Here is a 21,041-nt window from a genome sequence, read left to right as displayed (position 1 = left end):
ATGAGGATATATGTGTCTATTGGAAAGAGTCAGAATTGGCAGGAATTGATTATGTTAGGATTTCTATCAAGAAGGCTTAGCCAGCTACTTTCATACCTTTTGCTTCCCAATACAAAAATACAGCTGTGTATCTGAGAACATAATTGGACCTGTTTGTTTCAAATAAACTGATTTTTGTTGGAAAGTAGGGCCTTATAATTTGCTAAAGTTTTCAATTTGAGGAAGTCAAGCAGTGAAGCAGTATGCTGCATGAATTGCCTCTCCTTCCTGACAGACAGCGACCTATCTTGAACAATTGTTTAGAGCAGTGATTTCTATACTTTTCAATACATTGAGACATATGTAACTTGCAAATGTCAAGCAAAATATAGAAAACAATTTTAAGGAGCTTTCCTAAAAGTAGATGCGAAAAGGTACAGGATGAAATAGCTGTATCCCCTGCCTTCCTTTGCTGATGGTTCCTGATCACTGCATCATGTAGGTAAACAGAAGCAGGGTGGGTGGCTCAGAGCAGAAACTGGGAGTGGAGGCTTGCTAATCTGAGCCTAGAGGCTGTTCCATGCTTTAAAAAACCAGCTGTAAGGGTGCTAGGGAGTGTGTCTCTTCCATGTGGAGCAGGGGGGCTCTTAAGGGAAGTGTTGCTCAAGTAATCTGAGCCTAGAGGCTGTTCCATGCTTTAAAAAACCAGCTGTAAGGGTGCTAGGGAGTGTGTCTTTTCCACGTGGAGCAGGGGGGCTCTTAAGGGAAGTGTTGCTCAAGTAAGAGAGAGGGGATATGGGGAGGGGAGATGGTACTGGTGGTGGGCTAAAAAGGAGATAGGAGACCAGTTTAGTTTATTAATATCCTCAGGATGAATGTACTCATCCTTAATGTGTTAAGGGTTAAATAGCTAGTTCTGCATGAAAGAGATTGCTGGGCTTCAGGAACCTCATTCATTATATAGCATTAAAAATTGTTCAGATCCATGTTTATTGTATGGGGATAGAAAACATGATCCTGAGAAGTGCTAAGTACTGGAAATTCTTAGGGTATGTCTACACTGCTTCCCAGTGTGGCTAGACAAACATATGCTAGCTCCACTTGAGCTACTGCACTAAATATAACAGTGAAGCCAGGGGTACCATGGGCTAGCCACCTGAATACAAACTTGTCCAGACTCTCTGGGTGCACACTCAGGCAAATAACCCAAGCTGCCATCTGCACTGCTGGCTACACTGCTATTTTTACCATGCTAACTCAAGAGGCGCTAGTGTGTGTCAGTCTACCGGTGCTTGGAAACAGGCTCCCAGCTGCAGTTTAGACAGACTTTAGTGACTTCACTGAGAGTTGTAGGTTTTAGAGCATGTGTGAGGATCAGGCCCTAAATCATGGGCCCAATAAATAGTCCCCCAAACTAACAATACTTTTACAAAGTGGGAGACTTTGTAAAAAGTGGCTTTATTAAATGTCTTTTTTTTTTTTGGTCTCCTCTTAGGGTTGCTCTTGTGGAAAACATTCCTGAAGGTATAAACTATTCAGACAGTGCACCATCCCACTTGTCTCTTTTCCAAGGCTGGATGAATTTGCTTAGTATGGCTGAAAAGTCTGTTGACATAGTATCTTCCCAATGGGACCTCCATCACAGTCATCCATCTGCCTGCCAGGTATGTTTTAGTCTAAACTGTCACCCCTCTGTTCGGAATCTAGTTTTGTATCTTGCTGCTCATGTTCTTTCTTTGTTGAGTTATGGAGCTGTGGCTTAACAGAGCTGTTTGGCTGAATATTGGGATGGCGGGGGGGGGGGGGATACTTCCTAATTATGCAGTCTATTATAGCAGAGCAGCAGAGTAGGATCTCTGCTATAGTTAAGGTTAAAACCAGCTTTATGTGTAAAGCTCAACCATTCTCAGTGCTCTAAAATCCATAAGGTTCCTTGGGTTGCCTTGAAATTTGGTGTGCTTCACTGGGAGTTCAGGGAAGGGACAGTGATCCAAATGTGGGGGCATTTGACCAAGAGATTCCCAAGATACAGCTCCCTGAAATCTCCCAGCTTTCCTTAAAGTTGACTTGTTTTGGCAACACTTACTCAGACAGATAAAGGTCAAACCAGGGTTCACATCATTGCACATGGATCTCCATCCCTCACAGGTTACCCCCCAGAGAGTGTATAGCACTCACCAGCTTTTTGCGAGAAATCAAATTAAAATGTTATTTGAAAAATTGTTTCTTTTGCAGGTAGGCACATCCCAAACAGTTCTAAGACTCATGCACAGAGAGAGGCTAACTATCTGGAAAACTACCTCTCCATCCCTGGACATGTGTGGCTCTGAGGGAATTTAATGGTCATTAAATCTGAGTACTACTTCCAGTTCAAATCCAACCCAGGTCCGGGGTGGGAACCAACCGGCATATTGCTCCAATCTGCCCCATCAAAGGGCAATTTGTATTTTGAGGAACTGTAATCTGAGTACAAGCATATTATTTCACAATGTGCTGAAATTATTTTGTGAAAAGAAAATAAACAACACAAACAAATGCTCAATGTGAAGAGAGGGTAGCTGGGGTGGAAAAGCAGATAGGAATAGGGGAGGCAGGTTGGGGGATCAGGTGACGGAGATGGGGGAATGGGAGGGGATACCGGGGTGAGTAACAGGAGACTGGGGGAGAATAGGGACAGGGTGTGCTGCTCAGCCACACATTCACCACTCTGTGTGCCAGGATCTGAGGGGGCAGGGACAACCCAACTCTGCTATGCCTTATGGGATTGTAGGGTAGGGTTAATTATACAAATGTGGGGTTATTTGAACAAGGGGTTCCTGAGATTCCCCCCCCCCAAATATTTTTTTTTATCAAGTTCACAGATTCTAGCAACTTTGAAATTCACCTGGGCAGAAATCTGAGAAGAAACTGTAAACATTTAGAAAAAATCTGTCACTATCAAATTGTTGAGTGGTGTGGCTTTTTTTTTTTTTTTTTTTTAAAGAAATCTGAGTACGGAAGCATATTCAGAAGGTGCTGACATTATTTTTGAAAAGCTAACAAATTACATATGTGAATGTTCACTGGGGAGGGGAGGTGTGATTAAGTGGGAATGGGGGAGAGAGTTTTGGGCCTGTAGTGAGGGATAGGGTATTATGGGGAGGGGATGAATGGAATGGGTGGGAGAGGACTTGTGGGTCTCAGGTAAGGGGGAGGGGATAGGGATTAGGGGAGATGGAGGGGCGAGGATGGGAGGGATTGGAGAATGTGAGTGATAGCAGAGGAAGTTGGGTAGTTAAGGAGGGTTGTAGCCAATAGTAAAAGATATCGGGTATATTTAGGATATAGAGGTGAAATATCACTATTAATGTTATAATTAAGGACTTGCAAGCCTCAGGCCTGTAAGATATTTAGCTTAGCCAGTCAAGGTCTCAGGCCTAAAAATAGGGTGACTCATCAGTTACTCATGTCAGCCTATGTTATGAGATGAAACAGTCAAAGGAATAGATGTGATGATATTTAGGAAATATATATTGCAATGTATCAGTTAAAGCCTGATATAGTATTTTTGGGATTTTTCCAAACATAGGATGTCAGCAATGTGTTAACAACAAGTTGTTATGATGACTGAATGACATAAATGTTAACAAGCCTAAGAGGAACTAACAAGTTAGTCTATAAAAGTGGCCACTCCAAACTTAGTGGGCTGTGAAAGTATAGATAAGGAAAAGGAGTTGAAGCCTTCATAAATATGTACGGACCCCAGTGCGTGTCAGCATAACACATTAAAAAAGCTGTATCTGAGCCTGTGTGCCTTGGGAGACACCAGGATGACACCCTCTGGTGAGGAGGAAGAGGAAGATAATGACTAACACTCCAGATTTCCCCAGCAGGAGATATGAATGATGGCAGTTGCAGGGCTAACCGCTTTGCACTCATTCTCTATATCTGCTGTTGTACTTCAGTGTTGTGGGATTGTTTATTTGCTTAGTGTATTTGTTAATAAAGGAACTTGTGATCAATTGTAATTGTTGCTTGTGTGCGCGTCTCGGGTGTCTCATCCTAATGATACTAATAATGAACTTCCTGATTTTGTAACCACTCAGGAGACTGAACCCTTATTGACCTCTGCAGTCTAAGAGATTAATCAATACACAAATCCATCAGTTAAATTACAGATCTGGCACCCCAGATGGCACCAGAAAGAGCACATAGAGAAGAAGACCACCCTGTAGTGAGACAGGGATAGGTCAAGACCATCCTTGGTGCTAGTCTGGGAATAAAATCCTTGTCATAGTCTGACTCTGAGCAGGGCAAACTGCCACAGCTGTATAATCAACCTGGAATGTCACTTCCACTTCTCAGTTCCTGTTTTATTCTTGTGTAGTTCTATCTCTTTTTCTTTTGTCATTGTGAAATTATGAGCCCATAAAGGAAATAAAAGATAAGAAATAAGAGAATGGATGTGAGTGCCCTCTTGTTTCTCAAGAAGATAAACACAGGTTGGAATTCCTCAAGAAAGGAGTTTGGGGGGAGAAGTCTTCCGTGAAAAAGAAGTGAATTGTAATGGACTAGTCATTTTGCAATTTCGCAAGAAGAGAATTATTTTTGTTTTAAATGTACAGATGTTAATGGGTAGATATTGTGATATATGAATAGTAGTACCAGATATTAACTGAATAAACGGGAGTGTTGGGACCCCGCAGTCATTTACAGACCAGAGGGTCCCTGAAATATAAGACTTCTCTGGACTGTGCCCTGACAGAAGATTAAGGGAAGCTCTGTAGGACACCTCGGTCACAACGCCCCAAGTGGTGGTTATACATTACCAGCCCATTGTGATCTGAAGGATTTCTGGCCAGTAGTAGCTGAAAGGGACGAAAGCATCACAAATGCTTCCTGGCAGCGGATAGAGAAGGGAGGAAATGACAGTCCCTGTAGTGAATTGTGGAGGATTTTAAAGGAATTTTGTATAAAAATAACCAGTTGAATAAGAGAGCAAATAAGGATATGAAAGTTATACTTTCGTAAGAGTATCGAAGAGCCCTGGAGGTGGGCTCTATTAATTATAATTTTGTTTGGCTTCACTCCTTTAAGGTGTCAGTAATATTTAGTAGGGTCATCCTTGCAAGACAAGGGGGAATTCCAAAAAGCTGATTGTAGGAAGCTTAAAAATCAAGTAAAGGAATGGTCAAGTGAGTGGGAGTCTCAAAAGAAGTAATCTCCACTTATAAGAAAATAATGGAAGCTTAGTTAATCACAGGTCTTAGAGGCCTTGTAACTATGTATTTTATAACCCAGTGGGGGAGGACTGCCAGCTGTAATAAAGGTAGAAACAATTTTGCAAAGTATATGGGTGAAATAAATTTCCTTTTAAAAGATTCCATTAAGTATCTTTTCATCTTAATAATTTATCAAGTAATTATAACATTAAAGATATTAAGTTTGTGCTCTTAATTTGTAATTCCCGGTTAATCTATATTTAAAAGAAACAAACAACTTACAGAAACCAGTCAAAAGTCATTAGAAGTCTTTGGCCAGCAGCCAATATGTTGCTGTAGACTAAAAGGGAAGTAACTTCCCTAGCAGTTTTGTCTGTATGTAAAAAAAAAAAAGAAAAAAAAGAAAAGAAAAAAAGAAACTGAAAAAGCAAATTGCTTTTAACATACATTTGGCTTAAAATTAAATTGGTTGCCTATAAAGCCATGTTACAATCTTTTTTCTAAAATTTAGATAATATATTTTAAAACAAAGCTAATAACCACTATTTGCTTTTGTTTAGGGGTATTTAATGTAGTAGTTTAGTAATATAGCAATGATTTATAAGGTTCATCATATTTTCAAGCAAATTCTATGGCTGATGTAACTGTAAAAGGTAACTTAAGCTATGTCTATACTAGCACTTTTGTCGGTATAACTTATGTCACTTAGGGGTGTGAAAAAACACACTCCTGAGTGCCATAAGTTACCCTGACAGAAGCGCCATGTCAGTTGGAGACACTCCCACTGACATAGCTACTGTTACTCATTGGGGGTGGGTTAATTATGCTGACGGGAGAGCTCTCTCCCATTGGCATAGAGTGGCTACATGTGAGATGTTACAGTGGCATAGCTGCATCGGTACAGCTGTGCCACTGTAAGGTCTCTAGGGTGGACATGGCCTTAGTAAATAAAGGTAGAGCTAAAAACAAGACCCACCCACTATACTCGTAACCTGTAAAATATGGCAAGTAGGAAAAGGAAAAAAGGTAAAACTCTCATGTAAAATTGAAGTACTGTGTGTGTGTGTATATAACATTCTGTTTGCATGTCTTCTTTGGCCAGGCTGCCAGCCACAGAACTTGTTGGGTTTAAACATCTGGTGGTTAATAAAGTATTCTTTATTAAATAATAACCAATTAGTTAATCATTATCCCAAAGATAGGTATCAAGTCAGCTATGATTTTGGACACACCTGCAGTGGCAGTGGGAAAGAAAACCTTTCTACTTTACACAGAAATCATCCTGCTCCATGTATGTTCTGGAGGACTCTACTTCTCTTGGGATGTCTTTGGGCCCCTCTTCCTGCCCCTCCATGTGAGCTGGGTTGGGCAGGGAGGAGAGGGAGACACACAGGCAATGCAAATTTAATCATCTGAAATCCAAAAAGTTAAAATTAAGGTACACATCACCCCTGTGTGGGGTGGGAGCTGGCCAAAGTGTATGTGTGTAGGGTGGAGTGGGGGGCTTCTTAGGAGGAGTGTAGACTAGGTGGACCTTAGGGTATGGCTGGAAAAGTCTGGTTGAAGCAGGGTCAAGAGTACCAACTGGAGGTGGTTAGTTGGAGTGAGGAGCCTAACTCAGTGTACGACTCTGGCTAAATAACCAAGGTAGTGTGTGACCGTCCAATAAACTGCTGCCTGCGATATGTGAATTCAGTGGCATAGAGCAGGAGAGAGCAAAGAGCAGCTTCTTATATGTTAATGGGTTCTACAGTGTTGAAGTTTGGCTTAATGAGATGGGAAGGGGAGGAGGATCTGGAAATGTTGATGGGGGCTACATGTTGTGGGAAATGGTGGAGAAGAAGTGAGACACACCAGTTTTCTCTCTCATGATTTAAATTACTGTAACCACCATGTAATTAAACTGACATAAACCATGGATGGGATTTCTCTCACTGGCCCTGTTAGCCGCTAAACATTTCAAAATACCACCTTTATTCCCATTCCCCTATAACAAAATGTGCAGGAGTGGGGAGGAACACTTAGGAATCACACAGCAACTGAGTAGAAAGACTGGGACTATTCCTAGCTCTGCTTCTGGCATTCTGGATGACGTTGGCCAAGTCATTTCCTCACTCTGTTCCTCAGTTTCCCATCTGTAAAATGGGGATAATGATGTACAATTATTTGACACTTACTCATGAAAAGTACTATGTCAAAGCTAGGTCTTCTAATTATTACCTGGCAATTAGATAGAGGAACAAGTTATTAGATTATTTTTTCAGTCTAAGTAGGTGGACAGAATTTATGTGGGGGAAAAAAAAGGGCCATGTCTCATCTTATCCTGTAGTTTCCTTCTCTGACTGCTCCAGTCCTATGATATCAAAATCTTCCAGAATAACAAGAGTTCTTGTCTAATGGAGAAAGGGACAAAAATGCATTCCTCATTATGCTACATCATCAAACACTGAGCATATAGTAGCCTGTCTCTGGATAGACTACTAGGATATATTTTTGAACGAACTCACCCTGATGAACTAAGATATTTCAGACCCTAATAAGCAGAGTGCACATCTTCTTCTAGTGCTTACTTTACGCTATCTGAGTCTTTGGGGGGAAACAGGCTGTTCAGTAAAATGACAGGGAATCAGGTGAAAAATGAAAAATGGGGAAACTATTTCAGTTGTAAGGAATCCACCATATTACACTGTCACAAACCATTCTCTTTCTTTCTAGTCCTGTTCACACTAGATAGTCAAAATTCCATTTACTGCATAACAGACAACCAGTATTCTAAACAAATAAAATATGGTGCTTTGGATGGCCAGTATTTTCAGTCATGAACTGGATTCTCCTTCTCAAACAGGAAGTTTATAACCTTCAATAGGACTCTGTATAATTCCATTCTTTCCTAAAAACAAATAGAACCTCATGCTGCCCTAAAATGTGCATTTATATGTTGATTAAATAAGTGAAAAACTGAAGTGGGAAGCCAAAGGCACAATTTACTCCCCACTCATCCTTTAAGAATACATATAAATATTGGAATATAATAAACTCAGTACATGTCAAAACAGCAAGACAGTCTACAATGTAAATGTATTTACATTTTATTTTCTAAGATATTTGAAACCCAAGCAGATGAATTTGAAGAGAAAATGCCTTAGATGTTCACAATTATTGGTATGTGCATGAATTTAAAAGAAAAGAAGCAAAACCATTTTAATCTGAAAAAATTCAACATGTCATTTACTACTGAACCAGCAGAGCCTAACAAATCCCAAACAGAGAACAAAAATAGCAAACTGAAAAATTGGGAGTTGAGCATCAAGTTAATTCACTGTGATGCATTCAGATGTAAAGCAAAAATTACAGCTATGGTTGTCATTAGCAGAGTAGGTAAGGTGAGGGATTAGAGGCATGCAGGTTTGTTCCCTCTCAATGCAAAGTTTAAATGAGCAAAAGTAAATGTATTTTTCATAATGTTCAGCTCTATTTATTTATTTATTTTGGCCTGCTGACAGGTTTATAACAGTGAGTGATTACTTCCACTAAAGACCGCAAAAAATGTCTGCGACTTTCTCAGAGCAAGTCTACACTACAGTGCTACACTGACAAAGCTTATTCCTGGGGGCGTTCTGTGCCACTGCATGTGTGCATAATTAATGAATCAGGCATATTTTTAATTTTTTGCGCAGAAAAAAAGCTTCTGCGGAAAAATTGCTGCAGTTCTGTCTTTTGCCCCTCAGAGGGTGCTGCGGCAATAGACCACAGCAGTTGCTCCCAGCCAGCAAGGGAAGTAGTGCCTTTTTCACAGCACCTGTCAGGCCAGGTCAGGAGATGGGCAATGGGGAGGAGACAGTGTGGGTGCTTGGGGCGGGGGGGTCAGACAGGGACTCAAAGGGCTAGTGGGGGAGGACAGACTGGTGCAGGGGCTGAATGGGAGTGGAGGCACAGGGTCACTGGGGGGAGGGGAGGTGCAGGGCCACATGGTGATGTGGGAGGGGGTGCAGAGCTACATAGGGACAGGGGGGGTGGCTGAGTCAGGGCACAGAGACACACAGGGACGGGGTGTGTGTGCAAGGTCATATAGGGACAGGAGAGTGGCTGGGTGGGAGCACTGAGATGGATGGGGAGGGGGTACAAGACACATGGATGTGGGGTGGTGTCTGAGTGGGGTTGGAGGGACACGTGCTTGACTGAATGGGAGAGGCTAGCAGTCAGCCAGGGTCTGCATGGGGGAAGCTCCCTAACAGTCAACCCTCCCCCATAAAAACACCCTGTTCCATACTTTTCCCATCCGTACCCAACAACCCTCCAAGTTCACACCCAGGCTCCTTCCCAGCAATTATTTCCCTCTCCCTCAGCTCTTCCATTACCCCTGACTCTGCACTGCTTCTGGGGACTGCAGGAAATATGGTTCTGTATTGTAGTTTAAATTAATTATTACTCAAGAGTACTATATTAATATGCCTAGTAGGAAATCTGTGTCAAAAAACATTTTCTGAATCTTTTTTGTTGTCTGTATTGTTAGACATACTTGCTGATACTTTTGGTCGTTTATTAAAAAAATCTAATTGAAACTGTGATTATATTGTGTTATTTTGACAAAATATACAGAATGTTGCAGAATTTGAAAATATTGTGCACAGAATTTTTAATTTTTTGGAGCAGATTTCCCCCAGGAGTAGAAGTTACACTGATGCAGCTGAGAGGGAATAAGGGTACACATGATGGGTGGCTCAGTCTGCAACAATGTGAGGTCTCCTCTTATTCCTTCAAGCTAACAGGGTCCACTAGTCCTGTCCTAGGTCGCATGTTTACCCCTTTGAGCTTCTCATCCACACTGGACACTCTCTGCAGGTTGTGACAAAATTTCAAACTTGCTCACAAATGTATAGCTTTAAAATCCTGTCCTTACTCTTCTTCTTAACCTAAAACTGGACCTCCAGGGTGCTGCAAAGAGGGCAGAAAATCCCACTAGACTCCTTGTTGGTCTTGCCCTGGAGAAAAAAATTCCTTTCTGATCCTAAAAATGTTGATGAGTCACTCAGACCCACAGCTTTTTGGACACACAGGTCAAACTATACCTCCATTATAGTGCAAGGTAGCAACCCCACCAAAATGGCTAGTGTATGCCCTCAGGTCTTCACATCAAGCAAGGATAGGAGCAGGAGAGATGTTCTTCTCCTCCCTGTTCTCTTTCCCATCCAGGCAGCATTCTGGGACAAGCCACAGAGTAGCCAAGTTTGCCCCTCCCCTACTTCTTACTCTCAGGGCTTGTCTTTCCTCTGCTTATCTGATCAACAGCCCAGCACCTGGCCCCCATTGACAGGCTGGGGGAGACATTTCTGAGCTCCAGCTGAAGATACAAGAAAGTGATGCTCACACCTTTGTCTTGGAAGGTCAGCTGGAAGATTGGAAGTGTTTCTGTTTTACAATAAGTATTGGTTGCTGAATTTAGGAATTTTTTTTCCTATCCGCTGCTGCCAGTGTGTTATGATATATTTATTATGCTTGATAGCTGTAAATGTACCCAGAGGGTTGGCCATTAGACAAGTATTAAAAGTACTAATGCAATAAATGAATAAAAATTGCATGAATTATACTCTCTGCTTTTCCACAGAGAGAAAACTGTGAAGCACTGTCAAAACTTTAGGTACCCAAGTTATTGAAGGGAGAAATAATTCAGTTTACTGTGCGTCTGTAATAAATGTAGTTCTCTGTTCTTGCACTTCCCCTGTTTTATTTTGAATGAGACATGCATGCTTATAAAGATAACAGCAGCAACAGAAATCAGCCAGTCTAAAGTCAGGTCATCTGGTGAGAGTGAAGAAATTGGCTTCATTTCTTGACTTTTATTTTTCAATTCAGTGATGCTTTTAATGCACCCATTTGCTGGGGCATTTATAGCTGGGATTAACATTGTGCATCATTGGTAATTTAGATCCAAAACTGTCCAGAGAATGACAGTTTATTCATGTGAAACATACTTTGTTACATCATACTTTGCCTTTTTCATGGGGTTTTTTGCAATAGATTGTGCAAAATGCAAGAGAATATAGCCAGCTTCCTAAGAGGAATGGTTTGATAAAGGTTACATAATAGCATGCTGAAATTTCATGGTACTTGGTCTGGTACCTCATTTCTTCTCAGATTTCATAAGCTGACTATGTAAGAAATGATATTGGAGACTCTTGTGTAGTCACACAGCAGTCTGGTGTTGTCTCACCAATCCCTGAGTTACAGCATGAGGACTCTTATTTGATAGAAACATTTCAAGGCTGCTGACAGCACTGACAAAACTGTTCAGATCATCTCCCTTGTCCTTTTGCAGAGAACAATAATAGTAAAATTACAAATAAACATATCAAGAAATCTTATCAGCTGGGTCCGGAATATTAAATGGAAAGAAAGCAGGATAGTTTAACCAATACAGTGTATCACTTAAGAGATTTAATCCTGGGTTGTATTAGGAAATATTTGTAACATTTCCCCTAGTTACTAGTACGGGATGTAAGAGGCTTTAAATACAAAAAGTTAAGTGTTTTTCATAGTTGTTTTGAGAGTCTAAATTCAGCATAGCGTGGGTTTGAGCACCTGCCAAGAGCATAGACCATGCAGTGACAAATAGGAAAAAGGCAAATCTTTTCATTTGTATATCTCCAACAATTCTCAGCACTCTTACTCATATTCACACATATTACCACTCTCTCTAGCCACTACATGGCCTTCATTAACATCATGATCTTGGCTGTTTTATTAAATGTTTTTGGTTTTTATTTAACATTTTCTATATTGAGATTTTCAATGTTTTACAATTTAAGAATACAAACACTGTATTTGGACAAAGAAAACTGGTTTTTCTAGGGTTTTATGCCATTGGGTGTCTTTTGATAGTAAAAATATGGCTCAGGATTTTCAGAGTAGATTGCTGCTTTCGCTGTGCACCAGCAGCCATCGGTCAGGCTACTGAAGTACAATCTTAAACATCTTTGAGCCCCTAAGATCTTCAGTGGGAGTTGGATCCTGCCTTTAGTCACAGGCGCCAGCTTCCTCATTTCCCTGGGGGTGCTTGACCCCCGTTCTGCCCCCACTCCACCCCTGCCAGCAGATCGAGGAACATGATCGTTCCCCTCTATTTGACATTGGTGAGGCCTCATCTGGAGTACTGTGTCCAGTTTTGGGCCCCACACTACAAGAAAGATGTGGAGAAATTGGAGAGAGTCCAGCGAAGGGCAACAAAAATGATTAGGGGTCTGGAACACATGACTTATGAGGAGAGGCTGAGGGAACTGAGATTGTTTAGTCTACGGAAGAGAAGAATGAGGGGGGATTTGATAGCTGCTTTTAACTACCTGAAAAGTGGATCCAAAGAGGATGGATCTAGACTATTCTCAGTGATACCAGATGACAGGACAAGGAGTAATGGTCTCAAGTTGCAGTGGAGGAGATTTAGGTTGGATATTAGGAAAAACTTTTTCACTAGGAGGGTGGTGAAACACTGGAATGCATTACCTAGGGAGGTGGGGAATCCCCTTCCTTAGAAGTTTTTAAGGTCAGGCTTGACAAAGCCCTGGCTGGGATGATTTAGTTGGGGATTGGTCCTGCTCTGGGCAGGGGGTTGGACTATATGACCTCCAGGGGTCCCTTCCAACTCTGATATTCTATGATTGCCTCAAAGCCCCACCCTTGCTTTGCCTCTTCCCACCCCTCTTCTGCCCCCTCCCCTGAGCCCACTATGCCATCGCTCTGCCTCTCCCCCGGGGGGGCCTCCTGCACACTGATGAACAGCTGATTGCAGTGGGTGTGAGGTTCTAGGGGGAGGGGGAGGAGCTCATTGGTGGGGGCCTGCCGGCAAGCGGGACACACAAGGAGGAGTGTGGGAGGAGCTGATTTGCGGGACTGCCGGTGTGTGGTCCAGCCCCGGAGCACCCACAGAGTTGGTGCCTATGCCATTTGTCCTTAGGGAATAAGGAGAGTGGGATACTGTGTGTAGGGCCATCTAGTGATCTTAGGAAAGGCAGAACAGGATTATAGTGAGCAATTTGTAATTTGACTGAAAATGTTTTCTGAGTCTCCTGTTACATCTAACTGGTCAGTGACTTCTGCCCTGGAAAAGAGATGAACTGGGAAGCCCCATTAGAAGCTATACCCATTTAAGATGCACTGGTGCATTCATAGCAGCAGAACCCAATTGTTTCATAGAGTTTCTGTGAGCTCTGTACTGAGACAGGAGCTGGGCGGTGGTTTTGAATGTAACGCAAGTAAAAAATAAACAATTGTTTACTGTAATAGCAGCCCTGTGGCTTCCCTATAATTTGGAGGGAGCATTTCAACTTGTTTTTAAAAAGCCTGCTGTTCTTATTTTGCTTTCATGTATATATAGCACATGGAAAATGAATGGTTAGAAGTGGAGATGGATTGCAGACAGGTTAAGAGACGTCCTGTACTTCACTTATGCTAAGCATACAATGACATGGGACTCAATAGTGAGCTGCTTTTCCTGTCCACACAGTGGAATAAAGGGATGGAAAATGCTCCCTTACTTCCTTGTGCAGACTATTTATACCACAGAAGTGTGTGTGGGAGGGAGAGCAGCTTCTGGGGGTTGCTACTCACTCCTGTGCAGGTGGGGAGGGACAGGAAGGGGTCTGAGTGGAGCCTTAGCTATGTTAAAACAACATTATTTAGGTTACAAAGTCAAGCAAAGTTAGGAAACGCCAGAATTTAGCTTGCCTATGCAACCTTAATTCCATCCCTTTGTGCATATGCACTATGATATTTAATCACATGATCACATACTATTTTTTGCATGGATAATTTTCCTGGCATGATCCCTATTAAGGCTTTAATGTGATCAGTGTACTTGGGAAGGGTGCACGTTTTTTGCCGAGAGCTGACTGGCGTGGTTCTGTAGATGTTTTTCTCTTGCTGGTGTTGTATAGAATGTTTTGTTCGCAGGTTAATATGATGTGATTCTTGAAAACTTGCTTATTTTTTTCTTCAAAGTTTTTGTGCTAGATTTTACTCCGGGATGTTCATGCACATCTCCCACTAACTTTCCTGGGAAATACGTATGTGTATTTTGAGGGTAGACCCTGGCTAAGTCAGTTGAATAAAAGCAAGACTTCTGCATGCTTTTTATTTTATGTTCTTCTAATCACTTATAGCATCTGTATTTAATGAGTTAAAATAGTAGCAATTAAACACAAATGCTCATTATATTGTGGTAGCATACCATAGTTAATAGTGAGCTGGACATTATATTCTGGACCCTTCATTTTAGGTATTTATAATTTAGCAGCATATTTTGTTTGGATTTAAATATTTCATGCTTGGTCTCAGTCCAATGATTCCCTTTTTTAAAGTTTAGCCAAAATCCCTTTTAGCTTTTACAATTATATAAGTATTTAAAAATGCATTTTTTAAAAAACCTATTGGATTCCAAAATAGCTTTGTTTTGAAAGATCAGACATAACATGTATCTTGTCTTCAGTGAGAAATTCACTCTTTTGCAAAATCTTCAAAATGTGGCTGAAATAGAAAAGGTATGAATGTTTGAACAAGATACACTTAAGCATGCACAACTTGCCACTTTCATTACCAGTTTAACTGTATATATTCAAGAACAGCAGAAAGACAAACCAGTGCCCAACTGAACCCTCTTAGTACTACTCCTGGACTACCTCCCTAATTGTTCAGTACAAAATAAATCATTTGTCTCTGTTTTATTTAAACCAAGGAAATGAAATACTAAACTGTTAATGCAGTATTAAGAACTGAGGGCCAAATTTGATCAGTTATACTTGTGCAACACCACTGACCACAATCTGGAATAAGTGAGAGGCAAATTTGATCTTCAAAATGGTTTTTCAAGAAAGGGGTTGAGACAGTCTTTAGGCAACTTTCAGCGTAGCTGTGGACTAACTCCTGTTTACTCCAGTTACTGTCCAATATAATTTTGTTTTTATATGTGTCTTTTGTTTATTGCTGTGTAATTTGAACAGTTCTTAGTTTTATTAACCTTGCTTTCCTTTACTATTCTTCCCAGGGCCAGCGTCTTTTTGAAAAATTGCTAGAACTGGCGTCTCGAAATATTGAGATAAAACTAGTGAGTGATATACTGCCCTCCGAATCAAAGGTATTAAACGACTTGAAAGCAAAGGGTAAGACCAAGGTCTTTACGTTATTATACCATTGACTGCTATATTAGCATAACTCTTTTCTTTCACTTAAAATGCTGTTGCTTCATAGACGCAAATAAAATATGTGTAAATCTAAACCTATTTGTTCAATGGTGATACCCTACAATTCTTCAGCTTACCTTGGCTCAGAGTTTTCATTCATCTTCCAAAAACTCTTTTATCACTTTAGATGGAGCAGATATTTGCAGTTTGTAAGTGGTAAAAAGGTGGCCATGTGATTACAATTTTAAGTCATCGCAACCATACTAATGGTAGGCAATGCAACCTGAAAGAATTATTGCATGCTGGGATGAGATATTCTTCTCTTCTGAGGAACAGTGAAACAAATAAAATAACATGTCAATGGTATTGACGTAACTTTTGCCAAATCCTGCCATCAATTTCTATGGAAAACCCCGATGACTTCAGTGGGGGTTCCCCAGGCAATTGATGGCAAGATGCAACCTGTTCTATAATGAGCGACTGTTTTGTTATCTGATTTTTTTATCTGCAATGTATGTTACAATGATCTCTCACATATACATCATGCATTTCATTGTGAAGTATTGTAAAGCTCTTTAGAAACTGAAACATACACTGTCCTGTCTGAAATCTAGCCAATTTCAAAAATGAAAGTCAAATGTAGCTTCAGGTACTACACCTGTCTCTGAGACCCTGCTGACCTTTGAGCTTTCACAATCACAGTTTTGTATTTTTAAAAAATGTTCTAACTAACCAAGCAGGGGCAGCTTGCTGACTAGTCATGAAAAACAATGAAACTGACTATATAGAAAATGTCAAATGTACAAATAAACAAACTGGAAACTGGAAAAATAGAGAATGTTTTAAATCTCTTTCAGTTTTGGTAATCTTAGGTGTTACTTGAAGCAAAAGTAGAACAGTGATGTAAAAAATCTGCTAGAAGTGGTGGTTTTTTTGTTTTTTTTTAATTTCAGGTACAATTTTAAATTTAAAAACAAACTCTCTATATGAATCCTATCATCCACCTCTGAAATGCAGAAATCAGCAGGTGTTCAAGGCACTAATTCAGCAAAGTGCTTAAACATATGTTTAACTTTAAGCATGTACTTAAGACTATCCCTGTGTCTAACAGAGCACAGCAATATTACATACTTGCTTAAGAAAAGAAGTGAAGAATCTTTTTCCAAATGAAAACTGTTAATTTGTATTTTATGAAGTTTCTTTTAAGCTGATAATTAGATATGGAACAAGAGAAATATTAATGAAATTCTTGCTTTGCTAAAAGAGATCACTTTCTATCACATTACCATTCTGCCCATATCAGACAATTGGTTATTTCTGTTGTAGTCCAAAGGTGTTATTTATTCCATTATGACTATGAGAAGAATCTGGATGTCAACCAGAGCGAGACAGACATTTTCTAAAATATGTTTGCAGCTAGTGAATCAATGGGGTTTCTCTTCTCACAGATTGAAAAAAAAAGGCCCTATGTTGTATCACAGCATAGCACAGTAGCTTAAGTGGCAAGAGGGGCTAGCCACCTCGACTCATACCCATCCAAGATGCTAGGCGTATATTTGGGAAAGTTAGCCTGTCATGCTGCTCCGGGTGCGGTCGCTACACCCTATTTTTAGCACACTAGCTCAATCAAAGCTATCGCAGGTATGTCTTCTTGAGCTGGGAATAGCACCCCAAGCTCAAAGTGTAGACATACCCTTTGAGAGAACGGGTTCATTTCTCCATGGTTAGAATGTTCCAGATTCTTTCAAGCCAACCAGTTATAGAGATGGGATCTGTACATTTGCATTTAATTTTTTTTCATAATTAGCCAAGAACAGGTTTCTCTATGTTGCCCCACCAGAGGATATTTGCAGGAAGGCCCCTAGTAAGTAGGCTGATGGATCTAGAGTTATATCTAGATCTGTGATTTTTATAATTACATTTGTTTGAGTTAAAAAAACTTTGGATTTGGGGATATGGCCACTGCCAATGATGTTGCTGAGTGCCTCGTTGCCATACATCCACCAGCAGTGTGGAGGAATAGATGCATAGATTCCAAAGCCACAAGGCACCACTGTGATCCTCTACTCTGACCTCCTGTGTCACGTAGGCTATAGAAGTGCCCCACACTAATGCTTGTTTGATAAAGCATATCTGCTAGAAAAACATCCAATCTTAATTTAAAAATTGCCTGTGGTGGAGAGTCCACCATGACCATTTGGTAGATGATCCTATGATATTTAATTTTGAAGGAATAAATGGAGTCTGCAGTGAGAACATTCTTCTGGTGGTTTATTCTCTTTGAGGCACCAGCTGATATTAGAATTTAACATCAAAACTGGAACTGTATGCTTTAAACAAACAATTAAAAACTTCAGCAAGGAGGAGAATTTGCAGTAAGGATTTCATCAAAGTCTGTTGCAATCTCATCAGGGCTGCAAGCCTTTCCTAAGTCTAAGGATTTTATAATTTTGCTAGCTTCAGTTTCCTTTGTCTCGCTCAGGTTTCTGCTAAAGGAAATTTTAAAGTATTCTAATGAGTTTGTGGATATATCAGTTGACTGTTCTAAATTATAGCGATTCTCTTAGAATCCAAGGAAGTCACTTGTATCTGATCATTTTGGTGTATCAGACTACAGTCCTGTGTTTGGAGTGTTGTAATTGAGGAAGGAGGACATGTCAAGTTTTTTTCTGTCCTTTTTCCAAGACATACTAAGGTGGAGTTGGATTTCTCATAATGAAATCTTGTTTTTCTTATTCCATGTTTGGTTTGTTTATTTCTGCTAAGTTTCAATATCTCTGGGGAATGTCTTGATTATGGAATCAGTCTGTGGATGTTTTCCAAATGTGCTAATTGGCCATACAGCTCTTTCACTTGTGTCTGGGCTAAATTTTATCTCCTGGAAGCTAGGGAAATCATTTCCCCCTAATTACCACTTCTGCTGGCTCCCGGAGAAGATGTAGGTTAGTTTCTAGTGTGCCATTAATCAGTTATGGCGATTTTTATTGCCTTGTTGAAATTAAAGGATCTTGTATGAACAGGCGATTTATGGTCCATACAATTCTGTATGTACTACTTGCTCTTGTCAACTAGAAGCTAATTGGTACATGAGCAGAAAGAGAAATTTCTCCAGTTCTCTAATGCTTTTAACAAAAGCACAGTGAATGGGAGAAAATATATAAATATTAAATGAATGAATGTTCTATTGTCCATTGCAGACACAGGTGCGAATATCTCCTAGTGCTGCCTTAGCTACTTGCTTTGACAGGCATTTAATTTTTTTCTCTGCCATTTACCCTGCCAGGTCTGTCTAAAGGAATTACTAGAATCTCCTCTTGTGATACCCTGGCCAGCTGCATCCCTAGAAATCAGTCAGATTTGACTCTTTAAAAAGACCTGTGATTGTTCATTTGGAACATATGTATAAGTAAAGTATAATTCGGTCTATTGTTGTTTTCCCAGCCAGTATAAGAACTCTGCCTTTTGTGTCTAAGGAAGAACACTGCATGGCAGATGGTACTTTTTTTTTTATTTATAATAATAAATACCCCTCTTGTTTGGTTAGATATAAAACGTTAAATACATCCAACACCCATCACTTCCTGAGTTTTTCATCTTCCTTGGATAATGCTTTAGTCTCTTGTCAAAAGGCAAGATCAGTTTTTAGGTTTTTTTAGATAGGAGAAGGAACATTTTTCCTTTCAGAGGATTGACATTCTTTTGACATTCAGGGAGAAAATTTTGTAAGACTCCATCAGAATATAAAAAGGGGTAGCTTTGTCCTTCTGTAATATTTGAGATGCAGCACTGATCAGTTTTTAGTTCGGATGGTTTGGAAAATATGTTTTATAGTTTTACTGTTGCATATTTGATAGCTACTGCAATCAGATTGGTTTTTTAAAAAATCTTCCCACAGTAGTGCTGCTAAATGTTGGAACGAATGTGGATTGTTAGAATCATAGAATCATAGAATATCAGGGTTGGAAGGGACCCCAGAAGGTCATCTAGTCCAACCCCCTGCTCAAAGCAGGACCAATTCCCAGTTAAATCATCCCAGCCAGGGCTTTGTCAAGCCTGACCTTAAAAACCTCTAAGGAAGGAGATTCTACCACCTCCCTAGGTACCAGATGTTAAATGGCTTATTTATGATGGTGTGTATGTAGGTCATACAAAAAGTTTTAGTGTTTATCAGAGTTGTCCAGACAGCCAGATTATAAGTTTCTAACAGAACTGTAACAGATGAATATTTGTCTGTCAATAGCTCACATCTAAAACAGGATAGAAAAAAGTTCAAAGAAAATTATAAGAAAATAGGGGCCATGTCTCTTTACAGGCAGACAGTGAGATAAGTTCAGGTAGATATTTCTAGCCAGAGACATGGACAAAGCAGGTGCAGGTATGTTGACAAATACAGGAGACAACAGATGTACAGAAGAAAATAAGGGGAGAGCTGTGTGTTCTCTTCCTGTGGTCTGGGCACTCAGTGCACCCCCATTCTCCCATGTTGTGCTGGCTGGTGCCTGGGGTCAGAAGAGGGCCACTCTGCCTCCAGTCCCAGAACATACCTGCTGATGTGCTGCCTGGAAGCAGTTGAAGGTGCTGCAGCCAGGGCCTCCCAGCCATCTACAATAGTGCTGCTGTCATTGAGGGTTCACTCTGCTCCTTCAGCAGGGACTCATGAGAAGCAGAGAGAGGTGCTGAACAGCAGGAAGCTGCCAGGACTCTTCCTGTTCAGTAATGGGGAGAGGTGTGAATCACCGTGGGGGTGGCTTTGCTGAGCCCTCGCCCAACCCTGGCAGCTTTAGCCAGCAGGAGTCCCAGTGTGGACCCCCACCCACCCCGCCCAGGAGCCTTCCCTCATATCTATCTGAATCCCTGCCAGCTAAGGGGAATTTTGGGAATGAGCTGCCTGGGCCTCAGAAGTAAACATATGATGTTGGGAAGGGGAGGAAGAGATGGAATCTGGGGACAGAATTTAATTGGTTGGGCAACAAGAAGTAGAGAATACATGAATGGGAGAGCAGAACTGAACTGACTGAGAGTGAGACAGAATAAAACAGTTTAATTTCTCTCCCCCAACCCTTTGTGTGTTACTTGGCTTCCCGGACTGCAAACTCCTTGGAAGAAGGTCTGTGCCTTCTTGCTGTTCTGATTCTGATTAGGGTCTGTGGGTGCTATGGCAATATAAATTACATTAATAAATCTATGTTAAAAGAATGTTGCTTAGGTTGCAAAGTTAAGCTCTCAAAAGTTCGGAAATGTCACAATTAAGGTTCTTTGTGCAACCTTTTTTCAGCCTTTTTGTGCATGTGCACTAGGATACAGTCTTTAATGAGAAGATTACATTTCCACAGGACGACTTCTTCACTCTGGGCTTGATCTTGCACCACTGAAGTTAATGGGAGTTTTTCCATTGACTTGAGTGAGAGGAGACTCAAGCCCCCAGTGCACAGAATGGGCAGCACTCCCTCAATGGGCATTCTTTCTTTGGGAAATGTGTAATATTTCTTTTTATCTTAATCATTCAATGTGTGGCCCCAGGCTTTATTTACCACACATCATCCAAATCCCACACAGAATAGATAATTAATTTCCTTCTGGGCATTTCTATGGTGCTTATCACTGTTGGTGCTGAGTGCTTCACAAATGTTAATGAATTCATCTTCACAGCTTCCCTGTGAGGTGGGCAAGTACTATTATCCACATTGTACAG

General features: G+C 40.7%; 1 protein-coding gene across 2 annotated transcripts in view; it reads left to right on the top strand.

The window, feature by feature from the left end:
• The window catches only part of PLD5 (phospholipase D family member 5), a 237,878-nt gene that overhangs the window by 129,158 nt on the left and 87,679 nt on the right, over positions 1–21,041 (top strand). For both annotated transcript variants that reach the window (XM_073335270.1, XM_073335271.1), the window contains 2 exons: positions 1,475–1,643; positions 15,214–15,328. In XM_073335270.1, the coding sequence (XP_073191371.1) occupies positions 1,475–1,643; positions 15,214–15,328 (284 nt within the window). The remainder of the gene's footprint in view (positions 1–1,474; positions 1,644–15,213; positions 15,329–21,041) is intronic.

The sequence above is a fragment of the Lepidochelys kempii genome, chromosome 3, assembly GCF_965140285.1.
Source record: "Lepidochelys kempii isolate rLepKem1 chromosome 3, rLepKem1.hap1, whole genome shotgun sequence".
Taxonomy (NCBI): Eukaryota; Metazoa; Chordata; order Testudines; family Cheloniidae; genus Lepidochelys; species Lepidochelys kempii.
Note: the sequence above shows the minus strand (reverse complement) of the source record. Positions and strands in the feature narration are given on the sequence as shown.